At 43.8% G+C, this 21,128-nt stretch overlaps 1 protein-coding gene across 1 annotated transcript; it reads right to left on the bottom strand.

Annotated features, from left to right (window-relative positions):
• Positions 1 to 456: 456 nt before the first annotated feature.
• On the bottom strand, positions 457 to 21,028 carry ORAI3 (ORAI calcium release-activated calcium modulator 3). The gene is made up of 2 exons (XM_060780165.2): positions 20,631 to 21,028; positions 457 to 1,280 (listed from the first exon to the last, which is right to left on the bottom strand). The coding sequence occupies exons 1-2, from the start codon at positions 20,910 to 20,912 to the stop codon at positions 699 to 701; spliced, it is 864 nt and encodes a 287-aa protein (XP_060636148.1). The 5' UTR covers positions 20,913 to 21,028; the 3' UTR covers positions 457 to 698.
• Positions 21,029 to 21,128: the final 100 nt, after the last annotated feature.

Here is a 21,128-nt window from a genome sequence, read left to right as displayed (position 1 = left end):
ACATGGCCATACAGTCCGGAAAACTCACAGCAACCCAGAATTAATACAGTTTGGCACTGCTTTAACTGCCATGGGTCAATGCTTTTTGGTTCCCACTTGACAATATGTGAAAGATAAAGTACATTTTTGATTGCAACTCCTAAAAGTGGGGATTATGGGATATGTATTCCAAAAAAGGAACATACAGGTTCTGGATGGGAGCACAGTACACAAGGGAATTACTGGTCCAACTTTCCCCAACTTACATATCTTCCATTTTCAAAAATCAAATCATCTAGGCAAAATACCCAAGGGTTGGAGGGATATGCAAAGAGGAAACAAACTGTACCCAAATAAGCAAAGTCCTTGTGCTTCCTCCTGGGGGACAGATGGACTCTCTTTCCTTCAAAGCTATATTTTGTTGCCTGTGGAAGTGTGGGCAGAATATTTGAATTCCCACAGCAAAAGGAGAAAGCATTCCACATTTCAAAACCTTTTTACTTTTTGGTATTCCGATAGAACATGAGTGAATGTTAAACAGTGACAACTGAAGAAAAACCTGTAAAGAGAGATCACAGTATCTTCTTGGTTAAGTTCCAGGTGTACCGATGACAGTCGCCCCTTCCAACTCAAAGTCATGATGAGTGAGATGGCCTAACATCTTTGGAGAAATAACCATCCTCAAAGGCTTTCACCAGTTGCAAGTTCCACTCAATCCTTCACACCACTTGCAAAGCCGTGGCTTCTCCGTCCAACTGATACTTGATCTGGTTGAGTTCCTCCAGCTCTTGTTGGTGCCGGTCTGTCTTGTGCCCGACCAAGGACCGGTAGAAGTGCAAGGCAAATATAATGAAGACCACACCAACCGGAACCATGATGACAGTGGAGGCCATGGCAGCGTTCCACCCAGAATTGTTTGGAGGAGCCACGGTTGGAGTCGTGTCATTACCGGTAGGGACCGGCGCAGGATGACAGCACTGCCCAACAGGACTGGCACGCCCGACTGGCATAAATTTGACCCAACAGATCAGCACCACCTCGGCAAGGAAGAGAAAGATCCCCAAGGCGGTGGAGAAGCCCCAAGCCAGCTCAATATAGTGGTGCATGCGTTCGTGGGGAGACTCGTTGACCGAGTTGAGGTTGTGGATGTTGCTGACGGCCTCGATGTTGGGCAAAATGCAGGTGCTGACCATGAGGGCAAAGAGGTGGACGGCTACCAGCACGGTGGTGCAGGCACTGAAGGCGACCAGCAGCTCTCGGGGATAGTCGTAGTCCTCAAGTTGTACCTCCACCATGGCCACCTGAGTAAGGGAGTTTGGATTATTATCTCTCAAAATTGTCATGACATTTATACCTGACCTTTCCTTTAAAGAACCCAAGGTAGTATATACGGGCCAACATTCTATTATAAACATGCGTAAGTTAATATGGTGAGCTTGTTGACCAAAAGGTCGCAGGTTCTAATCCAGGGAGCGGCATGAGCTTCCACTGTTAGCCCCAGCTTCTGCCAACCTAGCAGTTCGAAAACATGCAAATGTGAGGAGATCTATAGGTACCGCTCCGGTGGGAAGGTAACGGCGTTCTATGCAGTCATGCCGGCCACATGACCATGGTAGGTATCTACGGACAACGCTGGCTCTTCGGATTAGAAATGGAGATGAGCACCACCTCACAGAGTCAGACATGACTGGACTTAATGTCAGGGGGAAATCTTTACCTTTACCTAAGTTAACCCTTCACTTTCCTATATCTATCTTTTATTGCTGCAGAGGTTAATATTCCTTTCCTCTCACTACAGCCACCAAACCTCCCCTCTCGACTCACTGTAGGATCACTGATGCCCATCCCTCACAATTCACATCCATTCATGCTCAGCGGATAGCAGGAAGATTGCAGAAGTATCTGGCTATATAGAACCACTGAGTTGGAAGAGACCTCGTGGGCCATCCAGTCCAACCCCCTGCCAAGAAGCAGGAAAACCACATTCAAAGTACCCCCGACAGATGGCCACCTAGCCTCTGTTTAAAAACCTCCAAAAAAGGAGCCTCCACCACATTCCGGGGCAGAGAGTTCCACTGCTGAACAGCTGTCACAGTTAGGACGTTTTTTCTCGTGTTCAGGTGGAATCTCCTTCCCTGTAGTTTGAAGCCTTTGTTTCACATCCTAGTCTCCAGGGCAGCAGAAAACATTTGAGCTGCCCTCCTCTGGATATATTCCAGCTTAGAGTCAACATCTCCCTTCAATTGCGGTGCCCAGAATTGGATACAGTGTGATTCCAGGTATGGTCTGACCAAAGCAGAATAGAAAGGTGGTATGATCCCTGGATCTAGACACTATACATCTCCATATCTAGATGCAAAATGATGACCTCGTAAAATCATGAAGAGTTGGAAGAGACCACAAGTGACATCGAGTCCATCCTACAGCCATTCAGGAATACACAATTGGAAGACTCTCATCAGATGGCTATCCAGCCTCTGCTTAAAAGTCTGCAGGGAAGGAGGCTCCAACACACTTCGAGGCAGCACATCCTTCCTAATGTTAAGTTTGGAATCTTTTTTCCTTCAATTTGAATTCACTGCCCCATGCCATAGTTTCCAGACTAGCAGCAAATAAACTTGGCCCCTCCTCAATGTGACATTATTTCAAATATGCTTCTCATGTCACCTGCCAGCCTTCTTTTCTCCGAGCTAAACATATCCGGCTCCAAAGCCACTCCTCGTAGGGTTTGGTTTCCAAATTTTTTATCATTTTGGTGCAGCCTAGAATTGCATTGGCTTTTTCAGGTGCTGCCTCATACTGATGACTCGTGTTCTGCTTCTGGTCTACTAAGACTGATTAAACTCCCCAATACAGTTTGATCAGTGCCTCTAGTTTTGAGCTATAATATCTCTTTGCGATGGTGGATCATTGCCAAGCAAATGGGCTGGCCTGATAGGGAGCTAGGTCCTGGATAGGAAAATGCTCCCAATTTGGATATAAATCATAATAGATTCCGCCAGGAGCCTCCAGTGATGCAATGGGTTAAACCCTTGTGCCAGCAAGACTGCTGACCGAAAGGTAGGAGGTTCAATCTGGGGAGTAGGGTGAGCTCCCACCCGTCAGCTCCAGCTTCTCATGCAGGGACACGAGAGAAGCCTCCCACAGGACAGTAAAACATCCAGGCATCCTCTGGGTATCATCCTTGCAGACGGCCAATTTTCTCACATCAGACGCGACTTGCAGTTTCTCAAGTCGCTCCCAACATGAAAAAAAGGAAATTCTATGTAAACATTACAAATATTATTATTGTAAGGACTGACAGTGGAACACATTGTCCCAGAGGATGATAGACTCTCCTTCTTTGGTGGTCTTCAAATTTGGATGGGCTTCCTTTTGGATGCCTTGTTGTGTATCTTTGGAGATTTCCATCTTTCTGGAATGTCTTAATTGCATTCCTGAATGGTAGGGGGTTGCACTAGATGATCCTTGTAACACTTTCCATCTCTGAGATCCTATTAATTTAGGTTCCAGTCTCGCCAGGCCCACAATAATTTCAGATATGAATGGGAAAATATGACTGTGCACAGTGTGCTTTGTTTTCCCCGTTGCCTCTTACTGTTAAGACTGAAAGTCACTTTGGCTGTTCTTAAAACACAATTCCTATTAAACCCCAAGTTGGCACTAAGAGCCTTTTTCCAGGGATCTGGGGAAAATGCCCCCTATCTCAGCTCCAACTTTGGCTTCAATCCCAGCTCATTGGCACTTTCCCCAGAGAATTGGGAGCAGGATAGGGGAGTGACACAGAAAGGAAGGATTTAACCCATGCTGCCCACTTTAAGAAGCATGTAGCAAGGTTTGCCCTGTCACCCCAATATCACCATTAAGAGGCTATTCGACCAGCAGTGAACTCTTAAACACAGCAACACTGAGGCATGGATTCAAATTATTTGGGAAGCCAAGGGAAGCAGGACGAGGCTTATTTTCAGAAAGTGGGCCATGTTCAACAGAGTAGTAACAGCTGGTTGGCATAAAGGCTCCATAAAGTGGGTTGTGTTGGAAACTCAGACGGAGCTGCCAGGCCGTGAAAAGGAGAGAGTGGACAAGACACCCATAATATGGTCATTCTTTGTGCTTCATGGAAAAGCTCCATCTAAGAATAATTGGACGAGAAACCCAGAATTGCTGCCCAGCCATGCCATGGGCACTATGGCATTTCGACCAAGAATTAAATTCCTGGCTCCTGTAATCCTGTAATTCCCTCACTTTTTTCCATATGCCAAAGGCTCTTTCCTTTAGAGCAGTGGTTCTCAACCTTCCTAATGCCGTGACCCCTTAATACAGTTCCTCATGTTGTGGTGACCCCCAACCATAACATTATTTTCATTGCTACTTCATAATTGTCATTTTGCTATTCTTATGAATCGTAATGTAAATATCTGACTTGCAGGATATATTTTCATTCACTGGACCAAATTTGACACAAATACCCAGTATGCCCAAATTTGGACACTGGTAGGGTTTGGGGGGGGGGGGATCGATTTTGTAATTTGGGAGTTGTAGTTGCCCAGTTTACCTGTCTGAACACATCTCTCCCTATGAACCATCTAGGTGCTTAAGATCATCTGGTGAGGCCCTGCTCTCAGTCCCGCCCCCTTCGCAGATGCGATTGGCGGGCACGAGAGACAGGGCCTTCTCAGCGGTGGCCCCTCAGCTAAGGAACGCCCTCCCTAGGGATATTAGATCGCCCCCCCCTCCTAATATTTTGAAAGAGACTCAAAACCTGGCTGTTTGAACAGGCATTCACAGATGCAGTGTAACAGACTAATTGATATCCACAGAACGATTGGACAATGCAACGGAAAAATGATTTTAGTGATGAGACACTGAGGACTTGTGGTTTATGTTTTATTGCTTTCGTATGGTTTATATTATATGTAATGTTTTTAACTGTATTTATGTTGTTTGGGGTCATTGATTGCCAACTGAAAACCGCCTCGAGTCGCCTCCGGGTTGAGAGGGGTGGCATATCAATATGACAAATAAATAAATAAATAAATAAAAGTTGCTGGAATTTATAGTTCACCTACAATCAAAGAGCATTCTGAACTCCACCAACAATGTAATTGAACCAAACTTGGAATGCAGATCTCCCATGACCGACAGAAAATACTGGAATGGTTTGGTGGGCATTGACCTTGAGTTTTCGAGTTGTAGTTCACTTACATCCAGAGAGCATTGTCAACTCAAACAATGATGGATCTGGACCAAACTTGGCACGAATACTCAATATGCCCAAATGTGAACACTGGTGGAGCGTGGGGAAAATAGACCTTGACATTTGGGAATTGTAGTTGCTGGGATTTATAGTTCACCTACAATCAAAGAGTATTCTGAAACCCATCAATGATAGAATTGGGCCAAACTACCCACACAGAACCCCCATGACCAAAAGAAAATACTGTGTTTTCTGATGGTCTTTAGCGACCCCTGTGACACCCCCTCATGACCCCTAGGTTAAGAAACGCTGCATTAGAGCTTTACAACTGCCTTTTCTGGACACTATATATTTCCAAGACTGGTATTACTCCTACCTAGGGAATTAAAAAGCCAGAAGACTTCCACTGTTTTGTTCTCTACATGCACTCACATGCAAGTAGAGTTGCCAATTCAAGAGCCTCCCATAATCTCAAGGTTTCCTAGGGATGGCTGCTGGTGATGTAATTGGGCATCGTGCCTTAAGTGCCAACCGCAGTTGCTCATTGCATGTCATTTTAACACAGAGAGACAGACAATGTATTTCCATGTTTGGAAATCAAGAAGGAAATATCAGCTAACGGCCGTTCTCGTATCAAGGAGAAATGAGGACATTGTTACCTGCTTTGCTGCTAAAGAATTAAGATAAGGAACATTTAATCCAACCTCCTTGCCCCTAGTCAGAAAGTGAATGAAGAGCAGGGTGGAAGGTGAATCCTGGCACTACAGGGATTGGGAGGGAAGAAGTACTGTATCTAAATAAAGGCACTCAGTCCACATTTGCAGGCTTGACTTTTGCAGATGAGATTAAAATGTTCTCTCTATGAGTCACGAGGTGATCCAGTGAAACTCTAGGGTCAACTTCTCCCAGAATTCAACCACAGGATCACACTGGAGGACCCAGAAATTCCTACAGAAAATGCCTCTTCTAAATGGCCCTCCTGAAAGTCAAACCAGTGATTCCATAAAATGGGACTATGGCAATTAATGTGAAACAATATCACTATAATTGTGTAGTGTGAAGCATATGCTAAGCTTTTTTGTGTGTCAGGAGCGACTCGAAAAACTGCAAGTTGCTTCTGCTGTGAGAAAATTGGCTGTCTGCAAGGACGTTGCCCACGGCCGTCTGCAAGGACGGTATGCCATCCTGTAAACAGTGTGCCATGCATTCGATTTGGGTTATAATCCTGTTTGGGAATGGTCATGCTACCCAACGTTTCTCAACCTGGGACATATATTTCTGATTGTCTTAGGAACCTTTTTGGCAGAGAAGGCTGAAGATCTCTCTGCCTGTCCTTTTCTTCCTTTTTGGAAATAGCTGGTGAATACTCCCACCAAAAATCCTCCTCTGCTGTGATTGGTTGGCCTCTCAGCTGGCCTCCCAGTGAAGGGGAGGGCGGTTTCTGAGACTCCAAGCAGGGAGCAGAGAGCATGCGTGCTTGGCGCATGGCAGCATGGTGCGCATGTGTGGGCGAGGGAGAGCGTACAAAGCTGGAGGGAGGCTTGCACCAGTCAGTCCCTTCAAGGCATGGGGGTTCAGTGTAGGAAGTTTGGCCCAGTTCTATCATTGGTGGGGTTCAGAATGCTATTTGATTGTAGGTAAACTATAAATCCCAGAAACTACAACTCCCAAATGTCAAGGTCTATTTCCCCCCAAACTCTATCAGTGTTCATATTTGGGCATATTGAATATTCATGCCAAGTTTGGTCCAGAATGCTCTTTGATTGTAGGTGAACTATAAATCACAGCAATTCCAACTGCCAAATGTCAAGGACTATTTTCCTCAAACTCCATCAGTGTTCACATTTAGGCATATTGAGTAATTGTGCCAAGTTTGGTGCAGATCTATCATTGTTTGAATCCACTGTGCTCTCTGGATGTAGGTGAACTACAACTCCCAAACTCAAGGTCAATGCTCACCATACCCTTCTAGTACTTTCTGTTGGTCATGGGAGTTCAGTGTGCCAAATTTGGTTCAATTCCATCATTGGTGGAGTTCGGGATGCTCTTTGATTGTAGGTGAACTGTAAATTCCAGCAACTACCACTCCCAAATGACAAAATCAACCCTCCCCTCAAACCCACCACTATTCAAATTTGGTTGTATTGTGTATTTGTGCCACATTTAGTCCAGTGAATGAAAATACATCTTGCATATTAGATATTTACATTACGATTCCTAACAGTAGCAAAATTACAGTTATGAAGTAGCAATGAAAATAATGTTATGGTTGGGGGTCACCACGACATGAGAAACTGTATTAAGGGGTCTTGGCATTAGGAAGGTTGAGAAACACTGTCCTACAGGCTCCTTTTTAGAGAAAACAACCAGATATACATTGTTTAAGAGGTAGATAACAGAAACTTTCCAGATTTTTTGGTCTACAGCTCCTATAAACATTAGCTATAGGCAATAATAACAGATGATGGGAGGTTACCTGGAGAGCCCAAGATCCTAACGCCTGTTTAAAGGATGAGAGATCTGAATTCAAAGCATCCTCTTTAAAGCTCCTATTCTGAGCCACCGGCTTTCCCTTTCCCAGATGTGTCCCACTTCCCAAAAACCTAACGGCAGCTACAGAAACGTCATTCTTCCCCATGAACTCTTCCACCCCGAAAACTAGACCTTGCCATCGGTCTAATTTGCCCGATCCTCCCTTTCTTGCTTAAGCTCCCCAGTTGCTTTGGTTACAAGCAAATGAGATCACACAGTGTGGAATGCAGTTTTGCATGTGGACCTGGCCTGAGCAAGGAAAGGGAACAGTGGGGTTTGTGTGGGGCATTCTCACCCCAGCCTTCCAGCTCCCAAGTTATCCCCAGAACAACCCTGCAAGGTGTGCAAAGCCGGGAAGTGGCACTATCACAAAAGTCACCTTGTAAACTTAGTTGGAGTTTAAATCCAGTTCTCACCAGCTAAAAACACACATCCTCTTTTTGCTGCACTATATTCTCTGAAGGAAGATGTAGATAAAGAAAAAATGGCACATTTCCAAAGGTATACAGACCAATAGTGTGAGGTGGAGCATTTTAGGAGTCAAGAGCCAACTTGGGGTGCATCTACACTGTGGAATGAATGCAGGTTAACACCACTTTAAATGCCAAGGAGCCGTGGTGGCCCAGTGGGTTAAACCAGTGGTTCTCAACCTGGGGTCCCCAGATGTTTTTGGCCTACAACTCCCAGAAATCCCAGCCACTTTAGCAGCTGTTAGGATTTCTGGGAGTTGAAGGCCAAAAACATCTGGGGACCTCAGGTTGAGAACCACTGGGTTAAATCCTTATGCCGACTGAACTGCTGACCTGAAGGTTGGACGATTTGAATCCACGAGACGGGGAGAGTTCACATCTGTCAGCTCCAGCTTCCCATGCAGGAACATGAGAGAAACATCCCATAGGATGGTAAAATATCCGGGCATCCCCTGGGCAACATCCCTGCAGATGGCCAATTCTCTCACACCAGAACTGACTTGAAGTTTCTCAAATCGCTTCTGACACTATTAAAAAAAATTACCATGGCTCAATCTATGGAATCCTGCAAGTTGTAGTTTGATAAGATCTATAGTTTGATTTGTAGTTTGATAAGATCTCTGTCAAATAAAGGTGGTGCCTCACCAAACTACAACTCCCCTGAGCCCATGGCATTAAGCCATGGTGATTAAAGTGGTGTCAAACTGCATTTATTCTATAGTCCAGATGCAGACTAATGATAAAGTACACTATTTGCTGAAGAGGGGGGTTGAAAACAATTAAGAAAAGCTGGGCATCTGTATGACAATTACCAGATTCTCCCAGTCATTGCAGAAGTGTCAATGATGATTAGGGTATTAAAGGTAAATGTTTCCCCTTGACATTATTAAGTCTAGTTGTGTCCGAATCTGGGGTATGGTGCTCACCTCAATTTCTAAGCCAAAAAGCTGGCATTGTCCAAAGACACCTCCAAGGTCATGTGGCCAGCATGACTGCATGGAGCACCGTTACCTTCCCACCAAAGCATTACCTATTGATCTACTCACATTTGCATGTTTTAGAATGTCGACGTTGGCAGAAGCTAGGCCTGACAGTTGGAGCTCAACGCGCTCCCCGGATTTGAACGCCAATCTTTCGGTCAGCAAGTTTAGCAGCTCAGCGGTTTAACCCACTGCGAACCAGGGCCTCAATTAGGGTATTAGGAGCGTGAATATTCACCCAAACCAATGTTTTTCAAATTTAGGGGCAATAAAAAGGATCAAGTTCACCGTCTAGAATTAAATTGTGTGGCCCAAGAAAGTATTGTCCCATGCACAAGTTCTTTTTTTTAAAAAAAAAATGCTGTAATTGACTTAAGTAGTTTTCAAAGATGACAGCTGTTTAAATTGTCAAACAAACACCCTAAGACTACAAGACAAGGCGTGGCACTTCTGAAATACTTTTAATTGGCAGAGAGCCTAGATCTAGTGACAGGGATATGACTGGAGCAGGTCAGAATGACCAGAAGAAAAGCAAAGGTAGGAAAATAATCTGCAAAAGTTCAGCTCCCAGGAGCCCAATTACACCGTTGAGAAGGAGAAGACCAAGATGGTTTCATTTGGGTTAAAAGTACTACCCTTCTATTTGGCCTTGCTCAGACTACATCTGGAATACTGTGTCCAGTTCTGGGAACCATAACTGAAGAGAGACGTTGACAAGCTGGAATGTGTCCAGAGAAGGGTGACTAAAATGATCAAGAGTCTGGAGAACAAGCCCTATGAGGAGTGGCTTAAAGAGCTAGGCATGTTTAGCCTGCAGAAGAGAAGACTGAGAGGAGACATGATGAGGGCCATGTATAAATATGTGAGGGGAAGTCATAGGGAGGAGGGAAAAGACTTGTTTTCTGCTCCTCTGGAGTCTTGTACGTGGAACAATGGCTTCAAACTACAAGAAAGGAGATTCCAGCTGAACATTGGGAAGAACTTCCTGACTGTGAGAGCTGTTCAGCCCTGGAGTATGGTGGAGGCTCCTTCTTTGGAGGCTTTTAGATAGAGACTGGATGGCCATATGTCAGGGGTGCTTTGAATGCAATTTTCCTGCTTCTTAGCAGGGGGTTGGACTGGATGGCCCATGAGGTCTCTATGAAAACTGTGGAATGAATGCAGTTTGACGCTACTAAAACTGCCATGGCTCACTGCAATGGATTCCTGGGATCAGTAGTTCGGTGAGGCACCAGCACTCTTTGGCAGAGGAGGCCAAAGTCATTTCAAAACTGTAACTCCCATGATTGCCATGGTGGTTAAAGTGGTCTCAAACTGCATTCATTCTACAGTGTAGAGATTCACCCTTTGAAAACTGTTCCAGGATTGAAAGCTGGAGAGTCTCTTGTACTAGGTGAATGGAACCACCTAAACTGGGCTCTACAGGCCAATGGAGACTCCATCACAGATATCAGAAGAGCTGCAAGACCAAGAACAAGCCACAAGAGTCAAGACAAAGATCCACCCAGAGGAAAAGTGTTCTTGCCATTCATCAAGGTAACCACTGACCACATAGGGAAGCTGGTGAAGTAACACAACCTACAGACTAGCTACAAACCCACTAAGACAATCCAACAAATGCTACATTCAGCAAAGGACAAGAGAGATCCTCTCACCTCTGCAGGAGTCTACCATATACCATGCAGCTGTGGACAAGTCTACATAGGGACCACCAAACGCAGCGCCCAAACACGAATCAAGGAACATGAAGTCACTGCAGACTAACTCATCCAGAGAAGTCAGCCATAGCAGAGCACCTGATGAACCAACCTGGACACAGCATTTTATTTGAGAACACAGAAATGCTGGACCACTCTCCCAACCACCATGTCAGACTACACAGAGAAGCTGCTGAAATCCACAAGCATGTGGATAATTTCAACAGAAAGGAGGAAACCATGAAAATGAACAAAATCTGGCTACCTGTATTAAAAAACTCTAAAATCAGAACAGTAAATAAAAAATAATATTCCAGACAAGAATCAATTAGGTCCAGCTAATACCGCCTAACAAAGGATTTCCCCTAGGCAGCAACCAGTCAAGCTTTGAAGTTGCAAGGCCATTAAATGCTAATCAAGGTGGCCAATTACAACAGTCACACTTCCTCAAGCAGACAAGAGTTCTATCTCTCACCTTGGACTTTCCAAAGATATATAAACCCCACTTGCCTAGTTTCCAACAGGCCTCACAACTTCTGAGGATGCCTGCTATAGATGTGGGTGAAACATTAGGAGACAATGCTTCTGGAACATGACCATACAGCAAGGGAAAACTCACAGCAACCCAGTCTCCAGTACCTTTAATGCAACCAGGTAACAAGCAACACCTGTGGAAATCCCCGCTTATGTTTAAATATATCCTGCTCCAGTTTTCAGTCTTGCAACTCTTAACTTCCTGGGTGGATACCTGCAGTAATCCCCAATAAAAACTGTGTTGTTACAGAAACATTCATGTAGGAAAGATTAAAGACATAACTACAAAGCCCTATAAACCTATAATATAGAGGCTATATAGCAGGCATGGGCAAACTTTGGCCCTCCAGGTGTTTTGGACTTCAACTCCCACAATTCCTAGCAGCCTACCGGCTGCTAGGAATTGTGGGAGTTAAAGTCCAAAACACCTGGAGGGCCAAAGTTTGCCCATGCCTGCTATATAGGGATGGAAAATGGTGGCCCTCCTGCTGTAGTTAGACTATACTTCCCAGGAGTGCCCACCACTTGTTAGGAGTGATGGGAATTGCAGTCCAACAGTATCAGGAGTGCGGCATAATGTACTGTATTGTCTATTTTCTTTTTAAGGAGGCAATATTTTAATTGGTTTCATGTTCGTTTATAACCTCACTCCATTCTCAACTTTTGTATTAAAACATGTTTTTAGCTATGCTTATTTTAACTGTCTTAATATTGGACTCAGAATATAAACAAAGAAAGATATAACTAGAAGAGGGATTTTTTTCAGTCTGGTGTGCAGCCAATATCACCAGTGGATTTTCATGGCCAAGTGAGGATTCAAACCCTGGTCCCCAGTAATAGTTCAACACTCAAACCACTGTATTATATTGGCTATAGACTTCTAAAATAAAGATTCTGTTTCGATTTACACATATGTCTTCAAAAAGTCAGGGACCCTGGTGGAGCAGCGGGTTCAACTGCTGAGCTGCTGAAGTTGCTGACCGAAAGGTCGCAGATTTGAATTCGGGGAGCAGAATGAGCTCCTGCTGTTAGCCACAGCTTCTGCCAACCTAGCAGTTGGAAAATATGCAAATGTGAGTAGATTCATAGGTATCACTTTGGTGGGAAGGTAATGGCGCTCCATGCAGTCATACTGTCCACATGACCTTTGAGGTGTCTACGGACAACGCAATCTCATTGGCTTAGAAATGGAGATGAGCAAAGAGTGGGAAGAAATTTGGACAAAAAAGATTAAATACACCTATTGGACGGATCTACAAGAAAACTAGTTTAATTTTTTTTATAGGTGGTACATGACGCCGCAAAAACTAGGTATAATGTATGGCAATGTCAGAAACAAATGCTGGAAATGCGAAACACAAATAGGAACTTTTTATCATGCTTGGTGGACTTGCCCAGTGGTTGGCTCTTTCTGGAAAATGATACAACAAGAATGCGAGAAGATTTTAAAAATAAAAATTCAGATGAAACCGGAATACTTCTTATTGGGGATAATAGATGAAGAGATGGAACTTGACCAGAATGATGATATTTTGTTTAATTATTGCATCACCGCAGCAAGAATAGTTCTGGCAAAAAAGTGGAAACAGAGAGCAGTAGCCACTAAGGAAGAATGGATAAATAAAATTATGGAAATCAAAGATATGGATAAGCTGATATTTGCACTAAAGGACTCATATGGAAGACCATTGAAAAAAAACAGACTGGAAGCTATTTGAGGAATACTTTTTAGTATACGAAGCTAGACAAGACACAAAAGAAGAGGAAGAAACAATTTCAGAAGAAAGAAGCCTGCAAAAATAAGATGGAACCACAGAGAAGAAGATTGAGGAAGTAAACAACCCTTTTCACAATCTTCACCACCCCTCCTCCCCCTCCCTCCCCAGATCCCCTTTTCTTCCCCTAACCCAAGCAACCCCTCTCACACTCAATCACTAGGACCGGTTCCCCTTTCTACCCCCCCCCCCCCCCCCGTCCCTACTCCCCTTTCTCCCATCTTACCCTACCTTCAATCCTTTACCCCCTTCTTTTAATTATATGACTGTAAGGAAACTTAATAAAAATTTATTTTAAAAAAAGAAATGGAGATGAGCAGCAACCCCCAGAGTCGGACACGACTGGACTTAATGTCAGGAGAAAAACTTTACTATTTATTCAAGAAAATCAGAACTTTCCTTCCTTTCTCCAGATTTAAAGGAAATATGCCCGCCACCATGTGAAAGGAACATGGCCATACAGGACATTAAACTCACAGCAACCCAAAGGAACTTCTAATGCACTTTTGCAATAACCGAGCATGTATAATTGAATTTTGAATTTTGCACTTTCCCTTTGCTCTATTTGGGAAGCACTGCACAAACTCTGAGCCCCCCCCCCCCCCCCCCCCGCTCCCGAACTCAGCTTCTATTGTCATTCAGCCATGATATTGTTTTTACGATGTTTGCTCTGATACTGTGATATGTTTTTACCTGATGTTTTGTTTTTGATTTTATTTTATTGTTCTATGTTTTAATTCTGTATTTTTGGGGGGACTTGTCCCTTTGTAAACCACCCTGAGTCCCTTCGGGGAGATGGAGGAGGGGTATAAAGTAAAGTTATTATTATTATTATTATTATTTTATTCCCTTTCATACTTAAAATTATATTTGTAAAAGCCACATATATTTCAAAATAAATTCTCATTGTTTAATTTTTTATGAGGAAATATGTTTTTAGACTGCTAAAAAATGTCAGTGTAGATAAGATTAGATAAACTAAGCTCTAGGAAAGCTAGCAGTCCCCTAAATGGTTCAGCTCCGCTCAGCTCAGCTTTTCTACATCTATGGCTACCACCACCATCCCAAAGCGGATGTTTAACCACACTCAAGATACGTCATTTCAGCAGTTTCCTCACAGGAAGAGAGATGTGAGACAGAATATTGAGTCACCAAAAGTAGAGTGGGTGTGTGAGCATGTGTGTGTACATTACAAATAGAAGTTTGCATTTCTGCACTGGAGTCAGAGCCACCAAATTACAGACTTAGCTTTGATCGAAACCTTTAGAATTATCCTAGGAAACGGGGAAGAATCGGAATTCTCAATGTGAACACTTTGGAAAAAAGTACTTTCCCCATTATATATGGGGAGGTTTCAATTTGTTTAAACTTCTGCTTTTTGCAAGCTTTTTCTATAGACATTTTTAGTAAACTACGGTAACTGAAAGTTTGCCAATGGAGGAAAACTATTGACACATTTCTGTGTTTCCCACACTCACTCTCTCACACACACATATATTTTATACACACACACACACACACGCATGCACGCACACACACACACACACAGAGCTATACAAAATAAGAACTCTTGAAGGCATGCAACAAACAGAGCTATAGGTAAAAGTTTCCCCTTGACGATAAGTCTAGTCATGTCTGACTCTGGGGGGTGGTGCTCATCTCCTTTTCTAAGCTGAAGAGCTGGTGTTGTCTATAGACGTCTCCAAGATCATGTGGCCAGCATGATTGTGTGGCGCACCATTACCTTCCCACAGAAGCGATACCTACTGATCTACTCACATTTGCATGTTTTTGAAGTGCTAGGTTGGCAGAAGCTGGAGCTAACAGCAAGAGCTCTCCAGATTTGAACTGCCGAGCTTTCAGTCAACAAGTTCAGCAGCTCAGCGGTTTAACCCACTGTGCCACTGGGGGCTCCTGCAACACTCTCTAAAATTTGCAACAAACTATACACCATATATATAGATAGATATAGATATATATGATTTGTAGTTTAAAACACTGCATAGATAGATAGATAGACAGACAGACAGACAGACAGACAGACAGACAGACAGACAGATAGATAGAAATAATAGAGAAGCGACAGCATCTATCTCTATCATTATCTCTATCTATCTATCTATTCCCAGTAGAGCAGTGGGTTAAACCAATGAGCTGCTAAACTTGTTGACTTAAAGGTCGCAGGTTTGAATCTGGGAAGCAACGTGAGCTCCCGATTTCAGCCCCAGCTTCTGCCAATCTCGCAATTTGAAAACATGCAAATGTGAGTAGATCAATAGGTACCACTCCGGTGGGAAGATAACGGCGCTCCATGAAGTCATGCCGGCCATATGACCTTGGAGGTGTCTACGGGCAACACCGGCTCTTCAGCTTAGAAATGGAGATGTGCACCAACCCCCCGAGTCAGACACGACAGGACTTATTGTCAGGAGAAAACCTTTACCTACCTTTATTTACCTACCTATGGAACCACAAGTGCTGTGGTTTGAACACTGGGCTATAAGTCTGAAGAACAGGGCACAAACCCATATTGAACCATGAAAACCCACTGGGTGACACTGGGTTACCATAAGTTGAAAGCACACAACAACTATCTCTATCTTTATAAAGGAATAAGAATGATGGTGTGTGAATAATGTATCACAGCAAATACACTATCTCACAACCTAATACGCAAAGCTTAAGCTCTTTCGAGAAATAATGATATGTAATGATACTACAATCTTAGCCATACCTACTACTTCCACATTGAAACTGCTGTGTCACATCCTTTGGAGCCAACTTTTCGGTGCTTATAAATTATAAAAAAGGGCCTCCATTAGGTATTGCAGAACAAGTTTTTCCAATGCGGTATTGTAAATACTTCAGGGGCAGGTGAGAAATATAGGTTGGGTTTCCCATTGGGAAAGGAGGGTAACAGATACAATTTATTATTATTACATTAGTACTATGGTTATTGCTATTGTTATTATTATTGTTATTATTGTTATTGTTGTTGTTGTTATTATTATTATTATTATTATTATTATTATTTGGTCCTTCAACTGACTGAGTGATCTTGGATCTCTCTCTCAGCTTAATCTACCTCAAAAGGTTGTTGTGGAAATAAAAAGAGCTGTGGGGAAAACTGGTATATACTGCTCTGAGCACCTTAAAGGAAGTGTGGGATGAATGTCAATGAAAATATGTACATAAATAAAAATGAAATATTCGCTTGTGGGATTAACATAACTCAGAAACCACCAGGCAAATTGACACAAAATTTGGACACTATATCCCTAACAAACCAACGAGTGACCATCACTCATAACCTCCCCCCCCCAAAAAAAAACAACCGCAGAAAGGATTTAAAACCCCAAAAAAGCTAAATGACGATACAGAAAAAAAGGGAAGGAAGAGGGAGGGAGGGAAGGAAGGAAGGGGAGAAAGAAAGAAAGAAAGAAAGAAAGAAAGAAAGAAAGAAGCATAGGAGCAAAGAGTGAAGGAAGGAAAGAGGTAGAGAAGGAAGAAGGAAAGAAAAAAGGGAAGAAATGAAAGAGGGAGGGAAGGAAAGAAGGAAAGAGAGAAGGAAGGATGGAAGCAAAAGGCAAAGGAAGGAAAGAGGTAGAGGAGGAATAAAGGAGAGAGAGGGGAAGGAAAAGAAAAAGGGAGGGAGGAAGGAAAGAAAGAAATAGAGAAGGAAGGAGAGAAGGAAAGAAAAAAAGGAAGGAAGGGAGGGAGGGAGGGAGGGAGGGAGGGAGGGAGGGAGGAAGGAAGTCGCGAGCGAAGGAAGGAGGGAAAAGAGAGAAAGAGGGAGGGCAGGTTGGCCACAGCAAAGCATGGCGGGTACAGCTAGGAGTAAGTTTATTAAAATGATGTAACTATGCCATATTAAAAGGTTACAACTCTGACTCCTCCATGAAGGTTTTAAATACATTATGAGTACAGGGATTATTATATTATTATATTATTATAACTTTATTTGTACCCCGCTAGCATCTCCCAAGGGATTCGATGCGGCTTACACAGGCCGAAGCCCTGTGTATATGGTGGTTATTTGAATGAGTTGCACAGAAGCCCTTCCTATTTTTGCCAAAATGTTTGCCATTGTTGAATAATGAAGCCCATCATCCCTGAAGACGACTTCTTTGAGATTGCTCCTGAAAGTAAGCCTTGCTGCAGCTAAGCACAAACACATACTTGCAATGTTGCTACACTTTAATTATAATAATATAATAAGGGTAGAGGTAAAGGTTTTCCCCTGACAGTAAGTCCAGTCATGTCTGGCTCTGGGGGTTGGTGCTCATCTCCATTACTCAGCCGAAGAGCTGGCATTGTCCATAGACATCTCCAAGGTCATGTGGCCAGCATGACTGCATGGATCACCCTTATCTTCTCATCAAAGCGGTACCTATTGATCTACTCACATTTCCATGTTTTCAAACTGCTAGGTTGGCAGAAGCTGGGGCTAACAGTGGAAGTTCGTGCTGCTCCCCGGATTCGAACCTGTGACCATTTGGTCAACAAGTTTAGCAGCTCAGCGCTTTAACACACTGTGCCACCTGGGGCTCGTATAATAATATATAATAATAAAACTTTATTTATATAATAATATAATGTAATAATAAAACTTTATTTATACCCCACCACCATCTCTCTGAAGGGACTTGGGATGGCTCACAAAAGGCACATCAGGCCCTGTTCTTAAACTCTCAGAGAAAGAAAAAAACTAGCACAGTCAATATAGTTGGACTTCAAAGTCGGGGAAAAAATCTCAAACTATTTTTGAAGTTTCAAAAACATAAAAGGAAGTGAAAAAAACACCCTCATCCATCTTAAATGGGAAGTTCACCCAAGAGTCCTTGTATCCAATGTCTTTGATCTAACTCTCCAACAGTCAGCAAATAAGTCCTCAATGCCTCATTCAGAGCTAATTGGGATGTACCCCGACAAACACCCAACTTGGTTCAAATAATACAAAGTAAAAGAGTTGATTCAAACTGGATATCCAACTACTCGCCTCAATCCTTTACTCAATGCTACAAAATCCTGAGAGTTGTTGTTTTATAAGATTGTGTCTTCTTTGTCAAAGATTGTCTATCAGATCCTGGGATTCTATAGCACGGAGCCATGGTAGTGCAAGCCTTGTCAAGTTTCATTAATGCCACGATTAGCTACCATGGCTCAGTGCTATGCAATTCAAGGACAAGTAGTTTGAAATAGTAATAATTCTCTGCTGTGGAGGTTTGGTACCACAACCAACCACAAGACCAAGGCAGCAAAGTGGTGCAGTATGCAGTATGGAGGATCAAAAAGAGAGCAAAGTATGGGAACAAAGCAGAGTGCGTGCCAATGGTCCAGGAATGTCAATGATAATGATCAAGCAATGTCAGTAGTCAAGGGATGTTAATGTCAATGGTCAAGGGATGTCGACGACCAATATATGTCAATGCCAATGGTCAAAGGATGTCAATGGTGAAAGGATGTCAATGCCAATGGTCAAGAGATGTCAGTTCAATGACCAAGAGATGCCAATGATCACAATATGTCAATGGTCAAGGGATGTCAGTAATGAAGGCATGTCAATGTCAATGGTTGGGGGATGTCAGTGGCAATGGTTAAGAGATGTCAATGATCAAAGGATGTCAGTGCCAATGGTCAAGGGATGTTAATGGTCAAGGGATGTCAAAGGATGTCAATGCCAATGGTCAAGGGATGTCAATTCAATGATCAAAAGATATGTCAGTGGTCAAGGGATGTCAATACTGATGATCAAGTGATGTCAGTGTCAATGGCTGGGGGATATCAATGCCAATTGTCAAGAGATGCCAATGATCAAGATACGTCAATGGTCAAGGGATGCCAATTCTAATTATCAAGTGATCAAGGAATGTCAATGACAATAGTTGGGGGATGTAAATGCCAATGCCAATGTAATGTAAATGCCAATGGCCAAGAGATGTCAGTGGTCAAGGGATGTCAGTGCCAATGGTCAAGAGAGGTTAATGATCAAAGATGTCAATGGTCAAAGGATATCAATGGCAATGGTCAAGGGATGTCAGTTCAATGATCAAGAAATGCCAATGATCATGATATGTCAAGAGATGTTAATGCTAATTGTTAAATGATGTCAGTGATCAAGGGATGTCAGTGCCAATGGTTGGAGATGTCAGTGCCAATGGTCAATGGATGTCAGTTCAATGATCAAGAGATGTCAATGCCAATGATCACAATATGTCAAGGGATGTCAATACTAATTCTCAAGTGACGTCAGTTGTCAAGGGATATCAGTGCCAATGGTCAATGGATATCCGTTCAATGATCAAGAGATGCCAATGCCAATGATCACAATAGGTCAATGGCCAAGGGATGTCAATGCTAATGATCAAGTGATGTCAGCGGTCAAGTGATGTCAGTGGTCAAGGGATGTTAATGGTCAAGGGATATCTGTGATCAAGGGATGTCATTGCCAATGGTCAAGGGATGGCAGTGCCAATGGTCAAGGGATGTTGATGATCAAGCAATGTAAGTGCCAATACTCAAGGGATGCCAGTGCCCATGGGAGGTCATTGGCTAAGTGATGTCAGTGTCAATAATTAAGGGATGCCAATACCAATGATCAAGGGATGTCAATGGCCAAGGGATTTCAATGCCGAAACTTAAGGGATGCTGGTGCCCATGGGATGACATGGGCTAAATGATGTCAATGATCAAGGGATTCTAATGGTCAAGGGATGTCAGTGTCAATGGTCAAGGGATGTTAATGGTCAAAGGATGTCAATGGTTAAAGTATGTCAATGGTCAAAGGATATCAATGCCAATGGTCAATGGATGTCAGTTCAATGATCAAGAGATGCCAATGATCACAATAGGTCAAGGCCAAGGGATGTCAATGCTAATGATCAAGTGATGTCAGTGGTCAAGGGATGTCAATGGTTGGGAATGTCAGTCGCAATGGTCAAGGGATGTCAATGCCAATGATCAAGATATGCCAATGGTCAAGGGGTATCAATGCTAATGAACAAATGATGTCAGTCATCAAGGGATGTTGATGGCCAAGGGATGGCAGTGCCAATGGTGAAGGGATGTTGATGATCAAGCAATGTAAGTGCCAATACTCAAGGGGTGCCAGTGCCCATGGGATGTCATTGGCTAAGTGATGTCAGTGACAATGATCAATGGATGCCAATGGTCAAAGGATGTCAATGGCCATGGGATTTCAATGCTGATAACCAAGGGATGCCAGTGCCTATGGGATGTGCAAGGGATGTCAATACTAATGATCAAGTGATGTCAACAGATGTCAATGGTTGGGGGGTTTCAGTGTCAATGATCAAGGGATGTCATTGATCAAGGGATTTCAAGGGTCAAGGGATGCCAACGGTCAAGGGATGTCAATGGCCAAGGCATAAGGGATGGAAGGGGAGGGAGAGTGCCACCCCTCCCCCTTTATTCCCCCCCCCCCCCCCCCACACACACACACTTACCATGGCGAAGCCGGAGAGGAGGGCGGAGGTGCGGCTGGAGGCCTTGAGCTTGGCGCGGCTGAGGTAGAGGCGCCGCCAGTTGAGGGCGTGGAGGGAGTGCTGGTTGGCGCTCATCAGCTCCAGGTAGCTGCGCCGGACGAACTCCCGGTAGGTGGCCGAGACGCCGAGCGTCTCCGTGGACTCCGGGTTCAGGGGCTCCCGCTCGCCCTCGGCCCCCTCGCCATCGGGACCCTCCGCGGCGGCAGCGGCGCCGGCTCCTCCGCCGCCTCCCCCGCTCTTCATCGGGACGCCAAGCCCGGGAGGAAGGAAGGGCCGCTTTCTCCGGAGCCCGAAGGGACACTTTGGAGAACCCAAAGGGAGGGAAGCTCGGAGAGAGGCGTCGAGAGGGGAGGGAAAGGCAGGAGGGACTCCGGGTTTCGGGGGAAAGGGTCGGAAAGGCGAATGGAGAGAGTGATAGGGAGGAATAATAGGGACCAAGAAGGGTCTCCCCAAGTGCGG

Source organism: Anolis sagrei, chromosome 6 (genome assembly GCF_037176765.1).
Source record: "Anolis sagrei isolate rAnoSag1 chromosome 6, rAnoSag1.mat, whole genome shotgun sequence".
NCBI classification, from domain to species: domain Eukaryota; kingdom Metazoa; phylum Chordata; class Lepidosauria; order Squamata; family Dactyloidae; genus Anolis; species Anolis sagrei.
Note: the sequence above shows the minus strand (reverse complement) of the source record. Positions and strands in the feature narration are given on the sequence as shown.